The sequence below is a fragment of the Vitis riparia genome, chromosome 6 (assembly GCF_004353265.1).
Source record: "Vitis riparia cultivar Riparia Gloire de Montpellier isolate 1030 chromosome 6, EGFV_Vit.rip_1.0, whole genome shotgun sequence".
NCBI lineage: Eukaryota > Viridiplantae > Streptophyta > Magnoliopsida > Vitales > Vitaceae > Vitis > Vitis riparia.
Genome location: NC_048436.1, coordinates 13,973,892 through 13,994,489, shown reverse-complemented (window position 1 = coordinate 13,994,489; position 20,598 = coordinate 13,973,892). Strand labels below are relative to the sequence as shown.

Genomic DNA, 20,598 nt, shown 5'->3' with positions numbered 1-20,598 from the left:
TTAATACTACGATTTCAATATGACTTCAAAAAAGTGCCATTTAGTATCATCGATTTACGTCTAATATATGATAATTGGGAGATTCAATTGAATTTCCAATTCACTTGAAGTTAATTTATTTTGTTATCAGGTGCTACTCGATATGAAGATCAAATTGAGATAATTTTATCCATTTTGGTTTATCATTCAAAATTTAGGACATCTAATCAAAATTTTCAATTCACTTAAAATTAATTTGTTTTATCATCTTTCTAATTTTGACATGATATATGTAGACATCAGGCTTCTCAATTCAACAAAATTTTAACTTAAACCCGTGATGAGTCACACACATTTGATCGTATGATAAATATTTAAAAGATGACATGTACCAAAATTGGAAAGACTATAAAATTTGATCTTATATATAAAATCATTAAAAAATAAACATTCTCTTATATACAAATTTATTTGACTAAGAAGACAAGTTAAAATCAAATAATTAAAAATTTTAAATTAAGTAATTAAATCTTAAAAGATTCTACAACTAAATCTTAAGGATTTCAAATTAAAATTCTTTAATTTCACCTATAAAGGTAACTTCTTTTAATGGACTTTTCTCGCTTTTGCTAGAAAAAAAAAAAGGTATCACAATAAATAAAAGATTTCACAAAATTTCCTACAATTTTGAAAAATTGCAAACTTTAAGAAAACAAAATCTCTACATAAAAAATAAGTCACTTTAGACCCTAAATCGACTTTCATAATAAAGAAGTATTATCGATTGACTTTTAAAACAATCATCATCATTTATTAGATTGTGATGATGATTGTGATCCGAAAGAAAGAATTAGAGGAAAAATATTGATTTATAAAGGATATTAACATTGAGACTGTAACTCATAATTATTATTAAAAGTTTATCCTTTAAAACGTGCATAAATCATAATGGATTGAGAAACTCACATTAGAAAATTCTTGGAAAGGTATACAAACCGTAATAGAACAACCCGTGCGGGAAAATTGATCCAAAAATCCTTGGAGACGTGTCGCCTAAATCACAAAGGAGAATGTGAAGTTCATTCAAACATGGGTATTACACTTTAGACCAAGTTTGTCTCTTAACTTGATCTTACAACAAAGAGTACCTAACTTATACCTTACTCTATTACAACCACTAAATTCAAAAATATGGGATGATGTTGCATAATTAGAAATGTAATTTCGTTTAATCTAGACAAACTCACTGGAGGCGGGAGTTGTCAAAGACGTCTCTTGGTTTGGCAGCAAAAGATTCTCTCTGGATAATTTCATTTGTCATGGTTTGACAAGTTCAAATTCCCTTATCCTCTTGCCAAACTTCATGCCAGGACGATTCCCATTTTTGGCAAATTTATAACTTAAGGGGTTTTCTGTTCAAATACGATGGATGAGAAATATATCTGATGTGATGTAATCATCCTTAATGGAGTGGCGTACCTGGTTAAATCAGAGAAGCCAGGTGAAGCCTCCCCTGGAAAAAAAAAAACAAAGGACCAAACAGGACTCAAATGAGACAGAACACGAGCCCCTTTTGGATAGAGGGGGGTAACACAAGGCTTTTGGGCAAGTCTTAGTCACCCAAACAATAAGATTTAAGCATGATTATTCTTATTAGAATGATGATGTCTTGGGCAGAATCTTATCCACCTTTCGGACATGGAGAGACATACAACAGTCTGAACCCACACAGCATGGGGAGGATTTCAAACCCATGTCTCAAGGTAGAGCTGACTGGAAACTTCAGTTGGAGAACACCACCCCCATTTCCCATTCCCTACCATGAGACTACATATTTTTAATATTTATCATCCCACAAGATAATGAAACCATTTTCATTTTCCTATGGCTAGACATAGGAGTGGGCCAAGGGATGAAACAAAGCAATTGGCATATTTAACAGGGCCAAGTTGAGAGTAGTAGGTCAATGGTTAGTTCCCCACCTACAGGGATAGCTAGAGGGGTGCCATTCCTCCCTCCATGCAGGGGGGGTTGTTGGGCTGGAGAATGGGCGCCTAGATGAACCTTCGTAACCAGAACACAAAATCCAGCCTCACAACCCATTTCATAGCATTCCCACAACCAAACACCATTATGTTCCTATGACTCCTGCACAACTGAACCCAAACAGAAATTGAGATCTCAGAGCATCAGAGAACAGAACAGGGATTAAGGCCACATTGAAAAATGCAACAAGTTTTTTCTTTCCCAAGCAGAAAAAAAGGATATGAAATTCTCCCGGGTGTTTCTCTTCAATTGTCACTTTTCCCAATGGATTACATGCTATAAAATGATGCTGGGCCACACAAAAACTAAATAGAAGTCCCAAAGTCAAAACATTTATGGATAAAATGCAATAGGAACCATTGCTGAACCAAAGCAGAAAAGCTCATGGCAGTAAAGCAGAACATGCTGCGGATTTTCAGGGACGAGCAGCAGCTGCACCAGCAGGGCGAGGTGCTTGACCTGGTTTTGGCATGTCATCCTGTCATGCAAACACAAATAAAAATGAGCTACCACAAGATTCCATAACCCATACCATTAGAGAGGTGATTCCAACATGTCACTATTTGGAACTTCTAGCACTGCTAGGAACAATAAATGGGACACAAGGAAATTTGGAAACACCAAAACATGATATCACCTACCAGCAGCAAGTATGCAAGCCTATTCAAGGCGTGTAGGCAAGCTATGTGCATGTGTGGGGAAACATGTTTGTGTGCGCATGTGTCTGCATGCATGTGAGTGAATTTGAAAGAGAGAGAGACTCAAGTTTCAGTCCACCAATTTTTGCAAGAAAAGTTCCACCAACTACATAAGACCCAAGGTATAGATTTGAGGTTCTTTTGTTTTGTTTAATTTTGAAATCTTATAACAGACCAAAGTACAACTTCTATAAAATCAAGACAAGCACCAGGGAGGAAAAAAAGGGCAAACATTGCTGGTCTTGTGAAAACAATAAGAATCGATATCCAAACATCTAAAGAAATACATTTGAAGGAATGGTGTGACAAGACCTCTTTTAAACTTCAGCCATGGAAAAGCACACCAAAAAATGACAAGCCAATATAACATTGCCTTACAAATGAAATATTAAATAAATTAGAAGTACACTGTGAAACTATTTGGAGTTTCATGTTAACATTGATTGAACTTGGTAAAAACTTTTGACCAAAATGTTAGAATAAATAATTCACTTGTATAGGGTGCAAGAGTAGTCATTTTATCTCATTACTTAAACAGAAGCATAATACTATCTGGAAAATCAGTGAAAACTGTATAGAAAGTCATTTCTCAACCGTTAACGAGTAATTAAACAGAAAAAATAGCAAAATAATAACAATAATAATAACAATGATAAAAGAAAAAGAAAAATAGACATACCCGGCGTCTAAAGCGCTGAGGTGGATCACGCTTCCTTCTGTCAGTGCGGGAACGAACCCTAACAACATGCGAATGAATTGCACAAGAAACACAGTACTGCATCTTGGCATACAACTTGGGGAGAGTATAAGCTTCACAAGTAGAAAAATTCAAACTCAGTGGATCATCATCACCATAAAGAAGAAGAAGATAGAAAGTATTGATAAAGAAGAATTACTATCATAAACACAAGCTTCTTGCACATCACGAACAGCAGCTTGCTCCACAATGTTCCTCACCAGAAACCTCTTAATAGCTTTGTCCTTTAACACAATCACAACAAGGAGACAACCTCTTTAAGGGTTTCCATCAATTACAAAACAAAACTAAGTTTCATTTTTAGTGGTTGACAACGCATTGGAAAAGAAAACAAATAGGAATATTTCCGATCATTTTCGCTATTAAACTTAGCATGAAAACACAGCTGAAGAAACATACATAAATCTAAAAGTAAGAATTCGCCTAGCCTTCAATAACCTAACAACTTGACACAATCAAACAATTCTAAATACACACAATGAACTGGTCAGTTCCATTGCAAAGAGAATACGAGGAAAAACAAAAGCTCGATTTTTGAGACAGAAGAAAACAAAAACATCCAGAAAAGCTCAACACAGTTATTCTTGATAACTTAAAACAAAAGATTCAAAGTTTTCTTTCCTATGGTTATGGATATTTCTCGGCCACCAAACGAAAGAAAATAAAGGAAAATTGAGGCAAGCAAAAGAAAAAGTACCTTAGGGCAGCATTTGCCACAGTTGGAGCAGCGAATGAACTTGACGTGGCCGCGGCCGTGCTTGTTGCGACCACCATTCCTTCGCTTGAACGTCTGCAAAAACACAATTACCAAAAAAATCGGTGAGAAATGATAGCAAGCAGGATTGAAAAGTGAAATTTTCGAGGAAAACCTCACCATCCTCCTCTAAACCCTAGATCTGAGGCTTGCGCTCGTCGGCTCGGCTAGGGTTTCTGATAGGACTGCGTGGGAGAGAATGAAATGGAGATTTTATATATGATGACTTGGATCTGGCCCATGGGTATATGTGTTGTTTGGCAGTTGGGCCGCGCCGGCCCGATTGGCTCTCTATGACGCTATTTTCAGATCGTCCTAAAATGAAATAAAATTGTGAAAACAGTAAAATATCTTCTTCTTTTTTGGGCATTCTCATTAATCTTTTTTGGAAACAAAAAAAGCAGTTGATTTTCAATTAATTTGTTTTAAATAAAAATAAATAAAAATTAAGGGTGAATTACAAAAATCACCCCAATATTTTAGCCGATGTCTTGATTTAGCACTAAAGGTTTTTTTTTTTTTCCTTTTAAAGGGTGGACAAGCCCTATCACAAAGCACATGAAAAATTTTGATATATCAAAATACATCACATAAAAATCCAAAAGAAATTTTTGTTTAAACAAAAATAATTTTTTTAAAAAAAAACAAAAAAAAACATTCATATTGAGTTTTTCTCAAACCATAGACGGTCGGAACAAAATTAGTCAAATAAGTATACAAGATTTTATGGAGCTTAAAAAAAAGGTTTTATTTTTTCAGAAGTCAAACCAAATAGAGCTTAAGTCTACCATTACTTAGCTGTTTAAGCCTAGTCTAATTATGTGTCCAATTTTATAAGTTGATTACTTACAAATATTAAATCCATTTCCTAGAGAAGAATTTCACTTCTTGTACTCATTTTCCATTGTTATCAATCCTGTAGAAACCACCACCACCTTCATGATCAACCATATAGATTGCTGCTACAGCCATAGTATCCCTCATAACTAAGGAAAATATTTCAAAATTAAGGCTATCTTTGAAGGAAATAAAAAAAAAAAAATTGAAGGAAAAAATGAAAGAAAATACACATTGGGGCTCAAGAGTAGATAGAGAACAGCAGAAAATCAAGGGTACAGAACATTTGATACATAGAAGCATGGTGAAGAGAGTATGACCTTAGTAGGATAGGGCTACTAAACTCCTCTATATACACTCCATCCATTGATTATTAAGACCCCTACAGTATCTACAAACTTCCCCAAGGGATAGGGATAGGGATTTGGTTTCTTACCTCAGGCACTCTCTTTCTCATACAGCTCGCATATTTCCAGTTCATAACCTTCCATATGTTCTTCAGGTAGTCAGCTTCTACATTTTTGTACTGCACCACCAGGGACTATCATTTTAAATTCCAGTTTTTCCCAGAATAAGAAACTAAGGTGGTGTTTGTTATTTTGACTTTTTTTATTCAGCCAAAAGTAACCCGTTAATATCATTTAACATAACTAAATTGAACATATTGATAATAAGTTTACTTTAGTTATGTTGGATGATGTTAACAGATTAGTTTTAACTGAATAGAAAAAGTAAAATATTTTGGCTTTTTCTATTCAGTTAAAAAACAAATACTACTTAAGTCTATAAAGAATTCAATTCTGAAACAAACTTTTTCATATACCCAAAATATTAAGGTTGTGTTTGGTTCTTGAAAAATACTAAGGAAAGAAAAAAAATACAAAGGGAAATGATTTTTTCGTATTTGATTGTCTTATGAAAAATAAAAAAGAAAATAAAATATTATTAAAACTAATTAAAATTTTATATATTTTTAAATTATTTAATCTTTATATGGATGAGTTAAAGATAAATAAAATGAGTTTTGAAGTAACAAAAAAAAAAAATTATTTGACTTTAAATCTTTTTTTTTTTTTTTTCATTTTTTCTTTTCTTTTATTTTTCTTTTGTTCTTTTCCTTACATTTCCCTTCAAATTTTCAATTTTCTGAACCAAACATAGCGTAAATGCCTAGAAAAATCACCTGTAAGTAGTATGCATGCTCCCAAACATCAATACCAAGTAAGGGGACTAGGTTTGGTCCTTTAGTTACGAGGGGATCCTGTTATAATTGAGAAAGGTTTGCTCATCAGTCAGAAGTACATAATTTATATACGATCTTGTATCAGAAAAATGGTCGAATGTTCTTTACCTGATTCTGAGTGGTTTCTATCTGAAGCCTCTTCATTTCTTTATCCAGGGCAAGCCACTGCCATTAATAAATAGAATATAAAGAGAAGGAAATCATCAATTAAAGAAGAAGAAGAAGAAGAAGAAGAAGAAACGCCCTCTGGAAAAACCAACCACCCAACCAGAGCCCTGCAAAGCAGCACCTTCTGCGTTGATCTTCTGCATCAATGCTTCTAAGGAACCATAGGAAGAGTGAAAGGCCACACCCAAGAGGCCATTTGGAGGCTCACCACCGCCTTCCTGCCACATAGGAAAACTCCCTTGAAACTCACAATTACCGCCTTCCTGAGTATTAAAAAACAATCTAAAATCAGCATAAACCGATCGGCAAATAGAAATTTCCTTGAAACTCACAATTACAGGAGCGAGATTCTTCCGGAAAATTGAATGGTTTATATGACCTTCAAGATTCGAAAGAAAAAATGGTTAATTAAAAAGGACAACACAGATGATGATATCAGCATCCAGCAATGAGTTTCGGTTACCTCCGCCATTGAACTTGATGGAGCTCTGGAGCCGAAGGATGGAAGAAGAGTCGCCTTTAGAGATGGCTTCGTCCAGCTGGTGGAGTGCTTTGTAGTAGTTGGTGATATAAGTGAGGTGGTGCTTCAGGTGGTGGAGCTCCATAATCTCTCCGCTGATCAGCGGCTCCAGAGCCCTATAGTCGTAGGGAAGATCCGGAAGAGAGAAAGTTTTCAGCGCCTGCACTTGACCCAGTCTCTGGCCCCGGCCCAGGGAGTTTCTGTCGAGTGTGAGAGGACTCATGGTCATGGGAGACGGGAACGAAGGCAGGCCTACAGCCTTTGTGGAGCCGGTTAGAGGGGCCACTGCCATTGGAACATTGAAAGGGATAGAGAAAGGCGGAGAGACTAGAGAGTGAAGAGAATTGGGAGAAGTCTGCCGCATTCTTCACCTCACTCAGTGTTACTTGCCGCTTCCTTCTTAAATAACGTGTCAGTTCCATGTCGCATACAATAACATATCTGTGCTGTGTGTCAAATCCCTGATTTTTTATCTTTATTTTTCATTCAAAAATCTCATTTAAAACTAGCATCTCTTGGTTGTTTGAGGTAACCATTGCTTTCATTAAAGAATTAGAGTTCATATGTGATAATATATAGAATAGAGTTTTCGTATATACCCTTTTGGATGAAAGCAAATTAGTTGTTATATTCAATGGATTGACTGTCCTCTTAAATTTTCAAGATTGTGTTTCTCTGTCAGGCTTTCGTTATTAAAAGAACGTGAGAGATGGCAAGTACAGTAATGCGAACGAATATTAAGGGAAAGGATTATATTTTCTTCCGTTAAAAAAAATACATCTTACCAGGAAGAAGAATATTCAAGGGAGCATACAAAAAGGAACAGTTATGGAGACTTATGGGTGTTTTAGGATGGGAAAGTAACCCCAATTGAAAAAATCAAATGGGGGCATGAATCCCATTCAGCCCCCCTAAACTCATACAAAGCTAAAAAAAAAAAATCAAATGGAAAAAATAGAAAAGTGATCTCCTCTTAGCTCTGGAGACTACTTCTATGACAGAAAGTCGTATTCTTGGTTCCATGACCCACTGCCAAAAGCATCTTCTTCTTGGCTGAAACAGAGTTTGTCTGCTAATCTTGATATAGGATGGAGGAATTAATAGGTAGGAAAGCGAGGAAGCATATTATGCCTGCAGGTCTTTGTTTGAATTCCAAGCAGGGACTTTTGCAACAACAGCATCCGTTAAGATCCCAGCTCCATTTTCCACGCCTATTAGAGGATCGGTCTCACTTTCCTTTGCCTAGGACCATTCCAAAGATGGGATAGATTAGCAAAGAAACGGATAAATTTATAAGGGAAAAGAAATGAATCTGAGGTACCTGGGCCATTTGTGCTGATACTTCACTAGGCTTCTGCTGGCCCTCACGAGAGCAATAATAAGAATATAGCACCATTCCAATTAAAGCAATCAGGATTCCCAGAATGTTGCGCCAGCTAAACGGGTCGTGGAGTAAAACATAGCCAAAGGCCAAAACTAGGCATGTTTTTAGATGTCCCAGGACCTGGTATGTTACAGGAGATGTCTTCCCAATAACTAGAAATGTACTGAAGTTTACAGAAACAGATATCAGGCAAGATAGAACAATGAAGACCTGCAAATGAGGTGATTAGATTTAGGAGTTGAATTTTGAAGTAGAGAAATTTAGGAAAGAAAAAAAAAAAACAAACAGAAGAAATTAATGTTTTATCAAAATTTCAATCCTCACCAGCACTTCAGATGTATATTTGAAAGCAAAAACATTTTGCTTAGTCAGAAGCCAATCCAGAAATGGGCCAGCAATGAACAATGTCATGGCTTGATAAGGACATGACTGATACAGGAGTTGGGTAGAAGAAACCTTGAACTTCTTCTGGATGTTATTGGTCATCTAAGAATATAACTGATTAAGATCTTAAACAACAAAAGAAATTTTACTATCCTGCAGAAAGAAAGAAACCGATCCTACAATGCATTCCACGACTACTTGTATGGTTATGTGCAAGCTGAAAAGCACAAGTATTATAGCTATTTCAATATTAGAAATTTGTAGAGGCACAGGTCTAAAGCAGAAGTACAATGTAATAGCGATAGCTTTTTCAGCTTAAGGATACAATCTGAGCGATACAGGTTGTAATAACTGCAAGCAAAGATAAGACAGAACCCAGGGCATTGAGCTGCAAATCAGTCACCGTTGCAATCCCAACACCCAAAAGAAGGATAGAAAGAGAAAGTTGGATACTCCGGCTGCGGTAGTGAATAAGAAATTATCAGTACATAAAGCTGTAACCAGACAAAATAATCAGATGATAGACAAGATTAAATGATTGGAATATCCAAACTTAAAAAGGTGCAATTTTAATTTAGCAGGAACAAATGTGTAAGTGCCCATAGCTTTACCAAGATCTGCAAATAAAAGAACAATTCATAACTAAAGCAATGCCTAATACTCTGACCACACATATACCAACAAAAGAAATCAGATATGAGTGCATATTGTAACTGAAGAGATCCATAATTAATAAAACTGAAGCTCATGAATGATAAGACAGCAAATTGCCCTTTTCTCAGAACCGTTGGGATATCAACAAGGAAAAGGATAGAACCTTTTCGGGTTCAAGTCACTGGAATTTGCTTTTTGTTTCATGAAATTTGTCTACCAACAAAAAAACGTTAAAACCAATTTATTCAGGTGGTATCCTTCACCAAAATTGCCTACAGGCGAAGCCTCTAGAATGAATGAATATAGAGTTTATGAATAACAGCCTAGCAAATTTTTACTAATCACTTAAACCATTATTAATGTATTTGTGTAATAGTTGAATTTTATGCTATTCTGGAGAATTGTTATTAAGCTATTATGTCAAATAGGAGAGAAATCTGCACTAGAAATATCGAGGATAATGGGGATTGAAGGGAAACTTCACAAAGCAATTGATTACAAAATGCAAAATATCCAGCCCTGTGGTTCTCTACCACATACTTAAAAATTAAATCCTAAATAACTATGATTAACAAACTGTCAGATACAAGATATACAGCATAAATACAAGTTGTCAAAAGGCATTTCCCAGAACCAAAATAAATGGAGAAGCACCAAACTTAACAGTCTTTTCATTTTGGAGAATCCAGTATGCCTCCCACACACACACACATGTATGGCACTGTGTGCAGTTATTGCATATTCAATCAATAATTAGATATTTGAAGTAGCCAAAACAAAAAATATGCTACTCTGCATATATGCTATGGAAATCCACACAAACATAGTCAGTCTAAAATATCTTGACAAGGAGAAAGAGAGTTTTAATATGCTATGGAAATCCACACACACACATGTATGGCACTGTGTGCACTGATTTCAATCAATAATTAAATATTTGAAGTAGCCAAAACAAAAAATATGTTACTCTGCATATATGCCATGGAAATCCACACACACATGTATGGCACTGTGTGCGCTCATTGCATATTCAATCGATAATTAGATATTTGAAGTAGCCAAAATAAAAAATATGTTACTCTGCATATATGCTATGGAAATCCACACAAACATAGTCAGTCTAAAATATCTTGACAAGGAGAAAGGGAGTTTTAATAAATTCAAGTGCCAAACCCATTAAAATGAAAGGTGCCCTCCTTAGAACACAAATATCATTAGTTAGCCAACAACCAATAGGCTTAAAAGAATTAAACAGATGTCAATATGATCAATTGAATTGTGCAATATATTATCCTTTTAAATTGGCCTAAACATAAATGAGTAAAATATATTTGGCACTAGAAAAATTTAGAAATTGGTTCTGATGCTGGGAGTGGACAGAGGTTTATTTCAGTATGGATGAAATTCTATTTTATATCTGAAGAAGAACATAGGAAAGCAGCATGAAGCTAAGTAAAAGTAAGGGAGTGCTTAAGAATTTACCTGAATCTCTTCCTAAAGAAAAGGGTTTCCAGAAGAACAGTACAGGGGATGATTGCCAGTTTTGTCATCTGGAATGCAAAACCAAGAGAGTAATATCAGAAGTTTAGAGGCAAAATTAAAATTATAAAATTCTGAAACACTAATTAGAAGAGTCAAAATTCAAACAGATCAAAACTAAGATATGGAAGGGTCCTAGAGAACTATGCCATGTACAGAATCACTTTAATAGAAAACAAAAGAAAAGGAAATTTCATTGCATCACCAACTAACGATATCTGAACAAGATGATTTGCATAAGTTCAAATATGTGTCAATATGAATTATCCTTTTAGACCTGGTGATCATAGTTGATAAATTGATTCCAAGGCAACATAAACCACTGGATATGATAAAAACGAGTGTCTCATGTACCCAATACATTCACTCTTTTCACATGGCACAGGTAGCAAATTTCATCACTTGAAACAAAGGGGAAAAACACCTGCATTACAAAACCATTTCACTTCTAATGCAAAAAAGTTAGGTCAAAACATAATTTTAAAACCAAATGCCAGAGGACGATAAAAATGTACCTGGTAGAAACCAACAGAATTGAAACCCAAGCTAAGATTCAAAAGCCCAATGGATGTTCCATTTAGTATGCCAAATCCCATCACAGCTCTAGCATCAAAAGGCTTGTGCTCAAATAATTTCATCCATAGTGCCACATGAAGAGAACAAAATGTGACCAGAAGATGCCAGCTAGTTAAAGTTGTGGCTGCAATCGACAGTTGGGTAGCTAAAATGAGAACTCAAGACTAAATTAACAAAGCAGCTGTGAAAAGAGCAAATATATGAATGGAGGAAAAGTTTTCACTCTGACTGCAATTAACTTTATATAATCAAGAGGTTGCATGCCTAATTATGCTTAATATCTGAATAGCTTTCAATGACCAAATGCTTCTAATCTTATAAAAGTATTTGATATGGAGAAAAGCATTCATCCACAAGACAAGGAATCATTTCAAAGGAAAATCTGAACATCACACATTCCAGGTACCGTTGTGTTAGGCATCTTTGTGTGTGAGTTGATATGGAATATGCATTCATCCACTAGAAAACAAAATTGTTTCAAAGGAAAATAGAGATATGATTGCATTGCCTTTATATGTCTTATATATATATATAAACTGATTGTATTTTATATCTTCATGTTTTTACTTAAAATAGTAGTTGAAATTCCTTGTATTATAAAGTCTTTATCATAATTATTCAAGGGTGACAACCACAAGCAACTAGTTAACTGACATCTTTAATTTACACAGAAACTGTTAAGGCTAGGATCCATGTAATTTCTCAATTTCAATTATTACATAAGATCCTGCACAGGTTCAAACTATAAGGGTTGGTTCTCCAAATATCCAAAGGTTGAATACCTGTTGAGTGCAAGGTGGACAATTTTAAGGAATGCTTCCCCATCTTTATTGGATGAATACATCATGGCTTCCATTCTCCACATTACCCTGCATACCCTTGTGAAACCATTTGCTTCTTTTGTCATATCTTCCTCTGGTTATATGCCACAACCTAGCATTTATCAAAGAACATAACCACCCCAAATCTAGAACTAGAGGAATGCACATGCTACTGAAGTGTGACTAATCATCAAATTCAGAAAGGTGTAGGCCTATTGGGTCCCACAAACAATAATCTTGTCTGTTAACAATTTATACTTTGACAGCTTCTAATCCCCTTATTTGAATTTCTGACACGATTCAATGAAAGTGCATAACTCCATGGAATAGGACATTGTTATAGTTTCATGGGGCAAAATGTTTGAATTACCCTGTCGCTTTTTAGAGAAATGACATCATCATCCATCGGTACCATATGCGACTTAATGCCACCCCAAGTCCCATCCCCAGTTGAGAACCCATTCATGGAAAATATAATGATATAAGAATGTGTAAAACAATAACTCAAGATGTCTCAAGATGTGAGGGTTAAAATAAAAGTAACATGCAAGTGAGATGAACATAATGGAGTTTACACTAATCAGGCGGCTTTAGTTCATATAACTAATAGTTCTTAAGCTTGTTCAACATGAACAAGAATTGCCAACTAATTCTCTAGAAAATGCAAACTCTATAAGAAATTAATTGTCTATATGATTTTGCATTAAGGACATAGATTGAGAGTCTCGAGTTTTCATGATGGGAGAAAATTATTAGTTGCCAGCTATCAGTTATTCACCATCTCACTAGTATCAATCAAATGCATATCCTATTTACTAAAGTATCATCCAATGACAAATGTCCAGATTGCAATTCAGTTTGTATATCAATACAAGTCTGTGGAACCTATCAAAAAGAAAAATTTAAATCTATACAGCTTGGTGGGGGCTGATAGTTTACACCGGTCCAATGGTTGGAGAGGTTTTCTTAAAACACTACTTGGACTAGCAACTTAATTAAGCAGGCCAACTACATAGCCGTCTCTATTCTTATTTTATAAAGATCTCATAAATAAACTATTAAGATTATTTCCAGAAAGATCAAATGCTCGTTTTATCTTGAAACTCCCTTTCTACATAAGGAACAGCAGTAAAGCACCTGCAGGCCACGATTACAATGCCAATGCAAACATCAAATTAAATGCAATAACGGTACAGCCTACAGGTGAATCAAAACAAAGATTGATCAATTAAAGGAACAAAAAACGGATCGTCATCTGTATTCCATCAGAAAATTTGAAGTCGCAAACCACTCACCGAAAGAGAAGCCAAGCGAGCTAATAAGCGCCTTATTGCAAATCACAATCGACACCGACGAAACCACCGACAAACTCAACGCTCCTACGGTTCCCAGCTGGAACCGCTGGCTCTCACCCATCTTCACCGAATTACTCTCTCCTCGATCTGGATCTGCCAATTTAACCATCACAATCCACAACTCAATACACTCCCAAACAAAAAACGGCAACCAAACACCAAAAGCCGCACCTCATTCCAGAGAAAATTGAGACGCAAATGAGCAAACCCGCGAACCAGGGAAGCAGCTCAACTGCATGCAAACATCGAGATTCAAAACATAATAAATGAAGAACGCAGAGAACAAATCAAAATTCACAGAAAATCAGCATTGCCAAACCCTAGATCTGCTACACATCTAGAGAGAGATAGAGAGAGAGAGGGGAAGAGGGAGAGAGAGACCGAAACTGAAGTAGTGTGAAAGGAATGAGGGGAAAATGTGAGAAATGAATGCATGAAATTTGGGTCTGTGTTGATGACATGATTCAAATATTTATATGAATCAAGGGCAATATTAGTAAATAAAAAAATCCCCAAAATTAGGAGTACGTCTATAGGGATTATTATGTCATTAAAAGATGTGTCATGCAGATCCCAAGTAACACTCTCTTTTAATGTCCTCTCAATAAAAATATTTTGTATTATATCAAATTATGGAAGAAAAAAAAAACATAGAAAGTGGTTTTTGACTTCCTTCCTTTTTTAGTAAAAAAAAAAAAAAAAAAGGAAAAAAAGAAAAAAAGAAAAAAAGGAATAGGACAAATGTATAAAATTCATAATTGGAAATGGTATCAAAATGTTTTCCAATTTAAAAGAGAGAAATATGGAAATGGGAATGGGATTGCTATTATAATGTACGTAGAGATCAAGTAATAATCGAAGAGGTGCCTAAGGCTTTGAATTTTTGGTGATGAATGGATTTGTTTGGAAGCTTGCCCATGTTATTCCTTGGTTGAAAATGCCGTCACATGTGGGGTTCTACTTGGGTCAATGCTCATTCCAATCTCAATTAAATCTAAATATACGCATTAAATGATCTTGGATATGTTTTTCCCTACGGCATGTCCAGCCCTGAGGAAGGTCTGGGCTAGAGATTTTGGGCCACATTGTGGTAATAGGTCCATTTCCATTTCTCAGTACTACAATCTAAAGCGAAATAGGTCGGAGGACACTGCCCATTGTCCCATGTTCGTTACCTGGAAGGCTAGACTCCGCATTTTCTATTTGGCAAGTGAGTTATGCAGAGTGGTCCGTATGATTATTAATTGCAAGCTATCAAATTGGCTTTCGGATCAAGAGGATACAACTGTATTGCCTATTAAAAGTAGCTTTGGGGATCAATTTTGTCCTTTTCTTTTCTGACTCATAATATAAGTTTTGACTTTTGAGTCTCATTTACTTACCTTATTAGTGAAAATTCAAAATGTTGTCTCTATGAAAACCTGAAAATGAAGGAAATTGTAGTTTGAAAATATGATTTTTAAAATGTGATTTCTGAAATAGTACTGAAGTTATAATTTTTTATGTGATTTTCTGAATTGATTTAAAAATTCAAAAATTAAAATTATAAAAAAATAATTCCAGATGTATACTATTTGAATGGACTGAAGGATGAATTACTTAAGACAATAGTTTCATAAGATAGAGGTAGCCGAACCCAAAATCCCCAGAGGTGTGTCTCCCTTTTAAATTAATGCCGTGTTAAACACCAAAAGAAGCACATGAACTACTTGCACAACCATTACTCTTCAGTCTTCACTCAATGGGAAAAGGTAATTCCAGTACAAATATAAAGGAATAGAAAGGAAGAAGAAGAAATCTTAGTCTCAAGATCATATAGTATATATATATATATATAAGATGATGGCCTGCGGGTGCTATAGTTTTTAGCAACCTCAGCATTTAGAAGAGAGAGAGAGTCCTCCAGATGGGTAAAATGAGAATGTGAGCATCTAAAATTGGCTACCCTCGTAGGTCCGGCCAAACTGCCAGCCGGACGGGGCGACGTTGAAGCTTGTGACGGTTCTGCCGTCGCCGGCGGTGACCATGAAGGACAGGCTCTGGCCGTTGAGAACGGAGTTGCTCTGCCAGTTTTGGCCCCAGTTTCTTGACATGGTTTGCCACCCTGTTCGGGAACCCTTGATGGAGACGGAGTGGATGTCGCCGGCGCCGGCGACGTTGGTTACCAGGACTAGGATGAAGTATGTGTGGCCATTGATGGTGAATCTGATTCCTCCTTTCTTCGCACATGGTACCCTGTTACCACCGCAACCACAATATTTGTTAACAAACCCAGAGTCATATGGGACCAATCCTTATTCTCTGCTGCAATTGCTTAATCTAAAGGGTCCGTTTGGAAAGCAGGAATAGGAATGCAAATTTCATTCTAACATGAATGACATTTTAGAGTATGATTGGAAATGCTTTAAAAACAATTCTCCAAAAATAATTTATTTATATTAATCCTTCATAATAATTTTTATTTGTTTTCAGGAGTAAATTTTGATTTTTCAAAATTATTTTTATGAAAATACTAACATTTTATGTGTTTACATTTTTAATTCATATTATAAAAAAAAAACAATAGAAAAAATCTGAAATAAAAATTTATCAAATATATTTTCTGAATTATTAAATTTATTTCAATAATGAGGTTTTCAATTCCTCACTATTCCAATTTCTAACATCCCTTAAAAGTAATGTTTGGTGAACAAAAAACGTCCATGAAACAACAGTTAATGATTGGAAGAAGTAAACTATTTCAAACTTTGGTATCAAGCTCTTTTAGTAAGTCCAAAAATCCAAATACCCAAAATTTTAAATTATTAATTAATGAGATAACTTTAAATAGAAAATACCAATTTCAAGATTTTTGAAAACCATAGTTTGGACTTTGGGCCAGCTGGCACTGGAAGAAGTAAAAGAGAACTGAGATCGTAAAAGCTTGTGGTAGGCAGTAGTCCAACCTTCTGAAGGCAACAGGGACGATGCCAGCGCGGTACTGAGCAATTTGGAGGAAGGCAGGCTCCGCGAGGTCGAAGTGTTGGAGAGGAGGGTTGCACCACCCGCCATTGTTATTGGCCAAAGCGAAGTTGGGGGGGCAAAAGTTGGTTGCAGTGACGGTGATGGAGCCAGGGAGGCACCACCTGGGGTCGTTGTCGCATCGCATTTCGAAACAAGCTCCGCAGCTCAGCCCATTGTTGAACAGCGCGGTGCTCAGCGCCGCTGTGTTGGTTCCGTACCCCTGGCTGTACAAGTTCCCATACCCACACGCTCCTCCTGCAAAAACCCAACTCCACCGTTAATAAAAAAGTGAGGAAATGGATGAAGGAAGTGAGTTTCAGTGGGCTTAAATCTTCGGGGTATATTCACTTTACGTACCCATTGTGCCGGAGGCGTCACCACCGCCGTAGAAGGTGGCGTGGCCGCCCTCCCAGCCACTGTAGTCGGCGGAGGCTGCGAGCATTTGTAGAGTGAAGAAAGCGAAGAAGAAGAAGAAGAGGCCAAATGGAGATGGTCGGTTGGCCATTGGGGAGAAACACTAAAGAGGAGAGGGTGGGTTTGGTTTGTACTGAAGGAAAGAAGAGAAACGAGAGTGATATTTATAAGGAGTCCTAACACCCTCCCCTCCCTTGACCCATTAGCTTTGGGTTTATGGCACCCCTTGAAAAAAATACTTCATGACTACTAAAATCTCAAAAGTTATTTATTTATTTTATTTCTTTTTACTTTTCTTATCAAGTTGTCTTTCAAAGTATAAACCTTTTTTTTTTTAAAAAAAAAAAGAAAAATCATTCAATAAATCAATAGAAAGGGGGAATTAGATGACTAAAGGCAAAACCAACCGCACATGCAGTTGGGTCTAGTTGGGTTAACAACCGCTGAGCCTAAGCCCCTGGGCCCGACCCCTCCACATGCTGCTCTCGACTCTTTCTTTGTATATTTTGTTATTTTTCATTTAATCCTTTCAGGATAAGTAGGGTACATGTTAAGTGATTATTAATTAATATTTATTTACAGGAGGATGAAGATGGATGGAGATGTTTGAAGTTGGAAAAGAGGGAAAATGATGGGGACTGGTTTTAAAATCACCCCATGTTGGGATAAAAGTGACAGGTGCTGAAAGATACGTGATAAACCCTTGTTGACCCCTCCATTATGCATGTCTTAGTGGGACTTTTGCCATGGCTTTTGGGTTTAAGCATGTGGACTGCTCTGAGGATTGGCTTCCTGGCAATGCAATCAAAGACTTGGGGGTGTGTTTGTTTCCCTGGAATATGCATGAGAATAGGATGAAAAATGATGGTAAATCGTACTATATAAAAACTAAAATTTAAATCCTAATAAAAATGAGACTTGGTTTCCATATCAATAAACTTTTTCTTTTTATTCTCATCATAAAATACAATCCAATCCAAATGGTCAAAATATTATATGATAAAACACCCTGAAATATTTTATTTTAAAAAAATATTTTTCTAAGTTTTCGCCCAAATGCAGTCTATTGTTATTATTATAATAATACTAATTATTATTATTTTAGGGTTTAGGGGTGTGGAAAACATGGTGGCTAATATCACCGACAGGTGATTAGAGAAATTTGGTTTGAGGGGGCTGACTGTGACGGCGGACATAAGACGGTGATATGTCCGTTTTTTTGTTGGAAGTTGAGTCACATGTATGGCCGACTTTTTTAAATATTTCAATGCTTGCGTGGCAGTCTTCCCCCACAAGTTGGCACCGATTACGTGGCATCCCCCTTTCACGCACTTCTCGTCATTTCTAGCTCGTACACGTGTCGTGCTATCCTTCACAAACAGATCCTCTGCGCCCATTCTTTTGTACGACCAATACAACCACCACCCCACACTGGTTGCCTCCTGTTAAATTCAAGACTCCAGGGAAGTTACGATCTGAGGTGGCATAAAGTTATTGGTTTTCATCATAAACCTGACCTGAAGTGAGCAAGCTTATTTCCCTCCCAGATAAGAACGTGATGGTATTCATTATTCGGCCATCGTCGTCTACATCCTCTTTTCAAAAACTGTGGTAAACTCTAAAATGGGAGCAAATACATATTCCACGCTTTCAAAATGCCCTTTTTGTTATAAAAGATTAAATTGGAGTTTTACACAAACATTTTTAGGAATCGCTTCTTTTCAAATTACTAAACCCAAAATTCCATGATTTTTTTTATTTTTTTTAATTTTTTTTAATTTTTTTATTTAATAATATGGAACTTAAAATCGGAGACCATGAATGTGCAAATTAATATGGACCACAGAATGAAGGCATGAAAAATGAAATTCAAGATACGAACGATTTGTAATTAGCCACCATTTATCAATATGATACTGAAGCGGTTGTACAATGACACTATAAAGGATAAGAAAGGGATTTTGTTTTAATGAATATCTAAAAAGATGCTATTTTTTTTCAAGAAAGACAAATCAATCATAGAATCATCTTGAGTGGAACTAGGAAGAGACCGAAGAGGGTGATTTTGTCATTTCATTGAAGACGGTGCAATGAATTGACAGCAACTTATTTATTAACAACTAAGATAGGGATTTAATGTTGGTCCTACCATGTTATAGCCACATGCAGCTCCTGCCTCACCAAATCCCTTCTCTATTCACGGATCCACTGGAAAAAAAAAACAAAAGAACAGAAAATTCAGTGTTTAACCATCAGCGCAAGAGAAAAGACAAATGGATGTATTTTTCTAAGGAGGCAAATGTAAGGGAACTTAAGAGAAAAACGTTCTCATTCCTAATTTTTTGATTTGATCTACAGTGGCTGAATCTTGCTTGGATGCAATGTGATTCTTGTCTGTTCCTAAAGAGAATATACCTAAGTAGGTTTGAGAGTTTTTTTTTTTTTTGTTTTTAATTATTCCTATGAGAATGTGTGAAAATGAATAAATTTCTAATGAAGATACCATATCTTTCAAGATCTAGATTCTCAGAGCTTATGATGCAGCTCTGTGATCAGATTCATTGTTCACCTAAAGTCGAACACTACAAGTTTCTCCAATGCCCAAAAATGAAAATACAGACAACAATCTGATTCAAATGCTTCTAAACATATCTAACAACAAACCAAAAGGCAAAGAAAAAGTTCATTTTGCTCATATTTCAACTATTATAACAATTATGAAACAAAACAGATGAGAAAGAACATCACGCACAACCGAAACAATGCCCCACACATAAAGGTAAGAAATGAACTAATTTAGCACTAAGAAACAAATGTTTTTCGGTTGTTATTATTATTATTATTATTTGAGATTAATGTAAGGTAGGAATAAGGATGAGATCTTGTGATCGTGAAACCCCGACACATCATTCCCCAGGAGTAGTGTTAGATCAAATCATATCCAGAAAAGGGCATAAGGGTTTTGAGTTTTTGTTGTTGGTTAGGGGTCAATGAAAGTGGCCTTCACAAGGGATTGTTTGCTAGTACCACTAGCTGAGAGGCTAAGACCTTCCTAGAAGAATTTGAGTGGCTGGCTGCTTTCTGGTAAGGTTAAGAACTAAGAATATGGTCACAAACTGAAGCTGAAAAAGCCCCACGTCAAGGGCCGGTTCAGGTAAAGCTCAAATCAGTGGACCCAGACCATCACACCATGTGCATTTAGATGAGGTAGGCCACACAAGATCTCTTTTCAAGGCTATAATTTTGGGTCACTGTCCATGAGGTTAGGCTCAACACAGTAGCAAGGACCTCCACTGTCACATTTGTACTACGAAGATTAATAAAGTATAACACCAAACAGAGGATTAATAAGAGTACGGTTAACCTTCTAATTTATTGTCTGATATATGGCTACAGGGCTAAAAGCGTATCACTTACAATAATGTTGGTAGCTTCACCTGCGCTTTATGCTTTGAATCGTTCGTAC

At 36.1% G+C, this 20,598-nt stretch overlaps 4 protein-coding genes across 6 annotated transcripts; all 4 read right to left on the bottom strand.

Moving 5' to 3' along the window:
- Positions 1-2,198: 2,198 nt before the first annotated feature.
- On the bottom strand, positions 2,199-4,440 carry LOC117917155 (40S ribosomal protein S26-3-like). The gene is made up of 5 exons (XM_034833406.1): positions 4,355-4,440; positions 4,178-4,270; positions 3,620-3,704; positions 3,403-3,533; positions 2,199-2,503 (listed from the first exon to the last, which is right to left on the bottom strand). The coding sequence occupies exons 1-5, from the start codon at positions 4,355-4,357 to the stop codon at positions 2,441-2,443; spliced, it is 375 nt and encodes a 124-aa protein (XP_034689297.1). The 5' UTR covers positions 4,358-4,440; the 3' UTR covers positions 2,199-2,440.
- A 27-nt stretch (positions 4,441-4,467) lies between these two features.
- LOC117917154 (superoxide dismutase [Mn], mitochondrial-like) lies at positions 4,468-7,366 on the bottom strand. The gene is made up of 7 exons (XM_034833405.1): positions 6,946-7,366; positions 6,815-6,861; positions 6,575-6,700; positions 6,423-6,479; positions 6,255-6,332; positions 5,508-5,597; positions 4,468-4,549 (listed from the first exon to the last, which is right to left on the bottom strand). Exons 1-7 carry the CDS (start codon positions 7,364-7,366, stop codon positions 4,526-4,528), a joined length of 843 nt encoding a protein of 280 aa, XP_034689296.1. The 3' UTR covers positions 4,468-4,525.
- Positions 7,367-7,729: 363 nt separating this feature from the next.
- On the bottom strand, positions 7,730-14,198 carry LOC117916633 (UDP-xylose transporter 3). 3 transcript variants are annotated; one of them, XM_034832760.1, is made up of 9 exons: positions 14,097-14,198; positions 13,887-13,947; positions 13,656-13,808; positions 11,479-11,663; positions 10,907-10,974; positions 9,096-9,228; positions 8,711-8,872; positions 8,324-8,596; positions 7,730-8,244 (listed from the first exon to the last, which is right to left on the bottom strand). In XM_034832760.1, exons 3-9 carry the CDS (start codon positions 13,774-13,776, stop codon positions 8,128-8,130), a joined length of 1,059 nt encoding a protein of 352 aa, XP_034688651.1. In that variant the 5' UTR covers positions 13,777-13,808; positions 13,887-13,947; positions 14,097-14,198; the 3' UTR covers positions 7,730-8,127. The 3 variants fall into 3 exon arrangements, with proteins under 3 accessions (XP_034688651.1, XP_034688654.1, XP_034688653.1); XM_034832763.1 differs by having other exon boundaries at positions 13,656-13,802; XM_034832762.1 differs by lacking the exon at positions 14,097-14,198 and adding an exon at positions 14,035-14,056.
- A 1,108-nt stretch (positions 14,199-15,306) lies between these two features.
- On the bottom strand, positions 15,307-17,280 carry LOC117915763 (expansin-A4-like). Its single transcript, XM_034831442.1, has 3 exons — positions 17,076-17,280; positions 16,661-16,973; positions 15,307-15,950 (listed from the first exon to the last, which is right to left on the bottom strand). Exons 1-3 carry the CDS (start codon positions 17,221-17,223, stop codon positions 15,647-15,649), a joined length of 765 nt encoding a protein of 254 aa, XP_034687333.1. The 5' UTR covers positions 17,224-17,280; the 3' UTR covers positions 15,307-15,646.
- Positions 17,281-20,598: the final 3,318 nt, after the last annotated feature.

Coding starts and splice junctions, on each gene's coding strand:
- LOC117915763 (XM_034831442.1), bottom strand. CDS start 17,223: ATGGCCAACCGACCATCTCCATTTGGCCTCTTCTTCTTCTTCTTCGCT. Junction 16,974..17,075: donor TGACGCCTCCGGCACAATGG/GTACGTAAAGTG, acceptor GGGTTTTTGCAG/GAGGAGCGTGTGGGTATGGG. Junction 15,951..16,660: donor GTCCCTGTTGCCTTCAGAAG/GTTGGACTACTG, acceptor CGGTGGTAACAG/GGTACCATGTGCGAAGAAAG.
- LOC117916633 (XM_034832760.1), bottom strand. CDS start 13,776: ATGGGTGAGAGCCAGCGGTTCCAGCTGGGAACCGTAGGAGCGTTGAGT. Junction 8,873..9,095: donor CAACCTGTATCGCTCAGATT/GTATCCTTAAGC, acceptor TTATATTCTTAG/ATGACCAATAACATCCAGAA. Junction 8,245..8,323: donor TATCAGCACAAATGGCCCAG/GTACCTCAGATT, acceptor GAATGGTCCTAG/GCAAAGGAAAGTGAGACCGA.
- LOC117917155 (XM_034833406.1), bottom strand. Junction 3,705..4,177: donor GTGGCAAATGCTGCCCTAAG/GTACTTTTTCTT, acceptor ATTGTGTTAAAG/GACAAAGCTATTAAGAGGTT. Junction 2,504..3,402: donor CTCAGCGCTTTAGACGCCGG/GTATGTCTATTT, acceptor TTTGCATGACAG/GATGACATGCCAAAACCAGG.
- LOC117917154 (XM_034833405.1), bottom strand. CDS start 7,366: ATGCGGCAGACTTCTCCCAATTCTCTTCACTCTCTAGTCTCTCCGCCT. Junction 6,480..6,574: donor TGCAGGGCTCTGGTTGGGTG/GTTGGTTTTTCC, acceptor TATTAATGGCAG/TGGCTTGCCCTGGATAAAGA. Junction 6,333..6,422: donor TAGAAACCACTCAGAATCAG/GTAAAGAACATT, acceptor CAATTATAACAG/GATCCCCTCGTAACTAAAGG.